Source organism: Phalangium opilio, unplaced genomic scaffold (genome assembly GCF_054372755.1).
Source record: "Phalangium opilio isolate 3A_F unplaced genomic scaffold, DU_Popi_V2 ptg001304l_1, whole genome shotgun sequence".
Taxonomy (NCBI): domain Eukaryota; kingdom Metazoa; phylum Arthropoda; class Arachnida; order Opiliones; family Phalangiidae; genus Phalangium; species Phalangium opilio.
In genome coordinates, this window is record NW_028324256.1 from 593,944 (window position 1) to 600,894 (window position 6,951).

At 40.2% G+C, this 6,951-nt stretch overlaps 1 protein-coding gene across 1 annotated transcript; it reads left to right on the forward strand.

The window, feature by feature from the left end:
• The first annotated feature begins 2,303 nt into the window (after positions 1 to 2,303).
• LOC149583996 (sentrin-specific protease 1-like) lies at positions 2,304 to 6,323 on the forward strand. Its single transcript, XM_089863972.1, has 5 exons — positions 2,304 to 2,403; positions 5,658 to 5,713; positions 5,784 to 5,942; positions 6,026 to 6,121; positions 6,186 to 6,323. Exons 1-5 carry the CDS (start codon positions 2,304 to 2,306, stop codon positions 6,321 to 6,323), a joined length of 549 nt encoding a protein of 182 aa, XP_089720098.1.
• Positions 6,324 to 6,951: the final 628 nt, after the last annotated feature.

The window sequence follows — 6,951 nt, forward strand, 5'->3', positions numbered from 1 at the left end:
CTTAGTCAGGGTTGGCAAAAACCCGGCAAAAACTAGTTTTTGCCGGGACACGTGGAAAAAGCCGGCAAAAACTAAATTCATGGTTACAAAGTGGTAAACTAGCGAGTTTTAAATGCATTTCCGCGATGTTTGTTAATGTTACGTTAGAAAAATAACAAAGCTATTTTTTATTTTAAATTTCAGGTCTTTATTTCTAAATAAAATTTTAGTATTCAAATATGCAAGGCGTTTTTCTATTAAGCATTTGATAGCAGAACAAAAGTTTAGAAGCTGTTTCAATTTTGAGCCTATTTCGAAGTTTCCCATAAATAAAAGACAAATTAGAAAACATTCGTTCTATTGAGGCTGAGCTAGCTGGACATGTCAAAATATGGCTAATTAAATTAGTGAAATCTTTGGGAACAGAACTACTTTTAGAAACGGCTTCTCACCAGACATTTGGTTTCATATTTTGAATGGTACTTGTAGTGAAATAGGAAGATGGAAAAGGTTGATCCTTTGCTTCGTAAGGTATGACATATTGTATGAAGTTTTCATCAATGCTTCTGGTCCATCTTCGGGCTTCGTCCTTCTGATCATCATCTAATAGTTCACCATTATGTTTTGGATGAAGGAGATATGCTAATATATGTGGGGCTTTAATGGCATTTCGAAACCTCTTCATCACAGTCTCCTTCTTATGAGCAAGATGTTCATTTAACAAAAGTCCAAGGAAAATATGGCAGGTGTCTGCAATAGTTGCTTCATATCCTTGTAGAGTGTCTAATGCTATTGCTATTGGTTTAAGCTGACTTAGAAGGTCTTTAAGTTGCCTTTGCAAATTGAAATCTCTTATTTTTCTAACAACAGACTTATCCATTACGTCAAAATGCTCATTTTCTATGCTTAAATAGTGAAAGTGGTTTTTTAAATAGCATTCTATTGTGTCAACCTGACTATTCCATCTAGTGTCACACGGAAGCTGGGGTTTCACATGGCCTAAACATTCTCTGAGCCATCCATTTGCAGCATGAACGTGGATCTCAACGATATGTTTCATTAAAGCTGAAGGGGTTAAATCCTGTCCAAGTAGATTAAGCCAGTGAGAAGCGCAACCATACGTAATTTAGTGATCATCCGACATTTCCAACTGTCTTCTCATTTTAGCCATTGTAGCTTCATTATCACTTACTACAGTTCTAATATCACAACTATAGTCTTCTTTAACCTTTTTAATTGCACCTTGAGAAAAGGCAGTCATGTAGTTTGCGTCCTTTTTCTTTGAAACGGCGTCAAGATATTCCATGAAGTATGGTTTACCTTCAACTTGAATGCAGGCCACAGTAATTGGATCATTATGAACGTTGCTCCATCCGTCCACCATCAAGGTTCCTTCTTTCCCTTTAATGGCGTATTTCATTTCTTCTTGCATTTTCTGATAGGAATCATCTAACAGTTTGCCAGCTAAGGCTTTTCGGTTTGGTGGAACATATCCAGGACGTAAAGCGTTAACCATTTTCACAAAGTTAATATTTTCCACAACAGAAAAGGGTATATTTGACGAATAAAAAAATTCAGACACTAATTTATCCAATTGTTCTTTTTGCGAAAGGTTTGTAGTAACCACATAGTTATCTAATACGAAATTACGCGTTTTCGTTTTTCTCCAGTTAAGTGTGCTGAATCCGCATTGCCTTGGTCTTCTTCACTTGCATTATTTACCATGACGACGTCATCATTGGGTTTATCTTGAGCCTAGAGTTCATTCCGTTTTGACTAGCATTATTTACCATGACGACGTCATCATTGGGTTTATCTTGAGCCTAGAGTTCATTCCGTTTTGACTCTTTTGAGCAGAGCTTCGATAAATGATTTTTCATCCTGTCCGCCTTATTACTTAAAATGTATCCGCATTTTTTACATTTTGCTTTGACTTTGCAATCAATATGGATTCTATCAAAATCATTCCAAATTGCGTCCAATTTCCTTCCTCCTCTTTTCAATTTGGTTGGTTTTGAAAACTAGTCAGATTATACACGTGTGATCGCGTGGTGTAAAATGTGATTCTAACGCTTCCTTTCGAATAATTTTCACAATAATTTCGGATTTTTGGGTGGTCTATTCATTGATTTTAAAGAAGGGGTTGTGGAAAAAAGGGGCCTTGTAGACTCTAGACTGGCTATGCTTTTAGCGAATTTTAGGGATAGGATCACGTGACTAACGAAGTTGGCTGTAGTACCATCTGTCGTTGAGTGACGAAAATAAATCTCTTATTTTTCTGATTGGATTAGAGTCTGACTCATGGGGTAAAACTGGTTCTGCGCATGGCAAAATCAAGCCAATCGGGCTATCTCTTTCCAGAATCAAAACCCGCGAACGAGATCAGAGCCGTTAGAAAAATTGGTTGGGTCTATTGGGAATGTGGTATTTTTCATTTCTTGGAATAATTTTAGTACAAAAAAAGAACCGACAATAGAACATATTATGAGATGGCTATCCTTTTCAATTTCGACCAATAGTAACGAATAATTTAACTAAAACAGAAAAAACATTAGCAAGTGTAAAAAACCGCGGAAAAAACTAGATTTTGCCACCCAGATTCTACCAGATAAAAACCGCGGTTTTTTCCACCCCTGGCAAAATCCTGCCAACCCTGGGTATGTGTAGTCGAGTTGATGGCGAATTGAATAAATGGTAAGTTCTCGTCCCATCTTCGGTGATCTCGACCAACGAACGTCGAAATGATTTCTCCCAGAACTCTGTTTGTGCGCACCACGATGTTTCTCTGAGATTGATACGGAGTGATGTATCGTGGTTTGACTTTGAACATCTTGAGAATGTCCTTCCAAAGTTGAGAAACAAATTGTGTCCCGTTGTCGCTTACGATGGCTTTCGGACATCCGTAGCAAACTATCACGGAGACGAGTTTCTTCGCACATGTTCTGGCGGTGATGTTCTTCATCGGGTACAGTTCGACAAGTTTAGTGGCATAGTCCGTAAATACCAGGTAGTATTTGTGATGGTGACGGCTTCTTGGTAGAGGTCTCATCAAAATCAAATGGCTCTGTAATGGCCGTAGGCTGCATGAGTGCTGGACGTTTTCTATTGCGGGCCTTGTGCATTTGACACAAAGGACATCCGCGGACGTACTCGGTAACGTCCTGCCGGAATGATGGCCACCAGTATCTGGCCCGAACCTTATCGAAGGTACGATCTCGACCTCGATGTCCAGATAGAGGGTGGTCGTGAAATAAGCGGATGGCGTCCCGTAGGAACCGCTGTGGCAAATACATTTTCGCTGGTTGACTACCATAGGCCTTTCGATACAAGACATCGTTCTTCAGTTCGTAGTACCGATGTCGTTGAGGATTATCTCCTGATAACTAGACTATGATGTCATGGGTGGCTTGTTCATCTTGTTGGGCCTTTCGTACTTCTAGTGAGAAAGAGTGGTACAATGCGTGATTGGCGAGAGGAGCTAATCCGCTGCTGGTTGAGGACGTAGTCGACGTCATTGAAGAGGATTCCGCTGGACTGTAATCTTCTGACGAGGACGGTGAAGTCATGTCGTCCAAAGACATGGCTAATAGAGAGACAGGCGCTCTTGATAATGCGTCCGCAACCTTGTTCTCAACTTCCTTCTTGTGTATGATCTTAAAGTCATACGTTTGCAAGTACATTGTCCAACGAACAAGTCAAGAATTTGGTTCTTTCAAGGTGAATAACCACTTTAGTGCCTTGTGATCCGTGATCACGGTGAACGGGATATTCTCCAAGTATGGCCGGAACTTTCCAACTCCCCAATAGATGGCAAGACATTCCTTTTCCGTAGTGGTATATCTTCTCTGGACGTCGGTCAGCTGTTTACTGGCATAGGCAATAGGTACCTTAACGTCATTTTGGATTTGTGACAGGAAAGCTCCAAGTCCGGCGTCGCTAGCATCCGTTGTCAGGATACACGGCAACTTAGGGTTGTAAGCCGCTAAAGGAGGCGCCATGCAGATCGCATCCTTGATGGCCTGGAACGCTTCCTGCTGTTCTTTCTTCCACTGGAACGGAACGTCTTTCTTCTTGAGGTGATTTAACGGGGCAACGATCTTGGAATACTGCGGGATGAATCGTGAGTGCAATCTCGCCATGCCCAGAAATCTTTGGATTTCTTTCACGTTCTTTGGGACGGGAAAGTCTACTATAGCCCTAGTCTTGGAGGGATCAATGTGAATCTCTCGTTCATTAACTATATGCCCTAACACGGTCGCTTCGCTTTGCGCAAAGCGACATTTCTTCGTCTGAAGCGTAAGTCCCGCTTCAGACAGTCGGTGAAAGACATATTCCAAGGCTTGCAAATGGTCAGCCCAAGTACTGGATGGAATGACGGTGTCATCCAGATAGACACAGATGGAAAAGTGATGTCCATCCCTGAAGACTTCATCGATAAGTCGTTGAAACGACGACGGCGCATTGCATAGACCGAACGGAAGTACTTCGAACTCGTACTTCCCCGCGTGCGTGATAAAAGCGGTCTTCGCTTTCGCTTGCGGATGGAGATCTATCTGCCAATAGCCGCTCTTTAAGTCTAGTGCTGTGATGAACTTTGGGCACAAATATTTCCTAATAGTTCTTCTATTCTGGGAAGCGGATATGGATCTTTCACGGTCACTTTATTTAACGCGCGATAGTCGACGCAGAAACGTATCTTTCCGCATTTCTGGTGGACAAGTATTACTGGCGACGCGTAAGGACTAACGGATGGCTTCACGATACCGTCGCGGATCATTTCGTGAAGATGATCTTCAATTATCCGTTTTTTCTCGTCGCTAATACGATACGCGCGTTGACTAACGGGAACATCGGTGGTAGTGTGAATCTCGTGATATACTAAGTTAGGTCGACCCGCTTTTTCCGAAAATAGTTTTGGAAATCGTAATAATAAAGTTTTTAAGTCTTCCTTCTGTTTGGGACTAAGTGTAGGCGACGCGACAGCTTGTTCAATATCCTCTATAATTTGAGGGGTCGGTGTCTTTAACCCAGGGAGATTAAGCACGAATGGAAACCTTGTTCCGTCAATCTCACAAGTTTTTATACCAAAGTCCAAAATGGCACGATGTTTATACAGGAAATTTTCCCCCAAAATAAAATCGTTTGGCAGTGAGGGAACTACGTGAAACTCCTGCTTTAGTTTCAACTGTCCTAAGCGGAAGTCTATTCGCGCGCGTCCCTTTGTGAAGGTATAACGTCCATCGCCTAACACTATACATTGAGTCTCTTCTTCTTCCGGAAGTACTAAGTCTGGTTTCAAAGTTCTGACTAAATTACGCCACTGATATAAGCTGATAAAACACGCATCAGCGCCTGAATCTAGTCTAGTCGCGAAAGTCCCAAGCGAATACACGGCTTCTATGGCTACGGGAGGATCAATCTCACAGCGACGCACATCCATAGAGCCGACTTCCATAGGGGGCTTTACTTTCTTCGCGCGACGGGAAGACGATCCCCTTTTTGTCTTCCCGCTTTCGCGTTTTCCGAAGCCTGTCTTTGTGCGACTTCTTGTTTGTCCGGACAGGTTGTGGCATAATGCCCTAAGAGTCCGCATTTATAGCACTCTACACGACTTAAGTCGTTTTGCTCTAGCTTAAACTGTGTAGGAGTCTTTGGTCTGTTGTTATTTCTTGATTTAGGTGTCGCAACCTTTGATTTTGCCCCTCTCCCCGGCGGTTTAGTAAAAACCGCGGCGGTGGGAGAATTTCTTCTCCCACTGGATTCACGCGAGATAGACTTTGCACTGTCTTTCATTTTTATTTTAGGTGATCGATTTTCGTCACCAAAAAATCCAATACTATGACTCTATAGGAGGAAGTAATAATGCGTGTTTGAACTCGTTAAAGGATTATTTGGCAAAGGAAAGCAGGGATAAACGCAAAATTGAATTTGATATGAATGATTGGAAACTAGAAACAGTTAAAGTATTACATTATTTTATTATTTTTATATATTTATTGTTATTTAACTTTGCAATTAATGTTGATCAACTCCCTGTTATTTCTAGAATATTCCACAACAGATCAATGACGGTGATTGCGTAATGTTTACTTGCATATTTGCGGAATATATTACCCGAAATGCTAAAATAACTTTTACACAAGTAAATATTAAAGTTTTATCTACCAAATTTAAATATTAAGTTAATAACATATTTTACTTTGCAGAGCAACATGCCAGACATCCGACGACGAATGGTCTATGAAATAATAATCTCAAAACTTCTGTATTACCTTTTTTCCTCTTACTGTAGTTTAAGCGAACTCTGCCCGGCCGCGCACAGTATTTCTGATAAGCATACATGAGAACCCGCCAGAAAACTAACTCTAACTCAAGTCCACACCCGAAAATGCCCAATGATGACACAAGCGTAATTTTTAATGAACTTAAAACCATCTCTGGCAAATTAGATGACATGCAATGCGATCTAAAATCAATTCGTACTGACTTATCCAATACCCAAAAGAAAGTTGACCAAATAGAAAATAACCAAACCCGTATTGAAACTATCCTAAATAAAGTCCAATTAGAAATCCAAGATATTGCCCCACTTAAAATTAATAAAAAATGTCTTCGTGGACAAAGACTTGAAAAAGTAAATGATAAGAAAACAAAATGGAATGACCGAAGCAACAGATATGAAACTTTTTCTTTAAAGACATGATTATAAAACATCAATTATTTGAAAAAAAAATACTTATCTTCGTTTTTTTCACCAAAATTATATTTGCATTGTTTTCGAAAGACAGATTATTCATTCTATATATCCTTTGTGGTATTAACAGTTTTCGAATGAAAAGGATTAGAATAAATATCCGAGTATGGATATAGGTTATTTTTAAAGGTTTCTCTTTTCGAACTATAAGGCAAAACGTTGTTTAAAACGACTAAATTCAACCGAAGGAAGAAATTTTATCTTTCATCATGATTGAC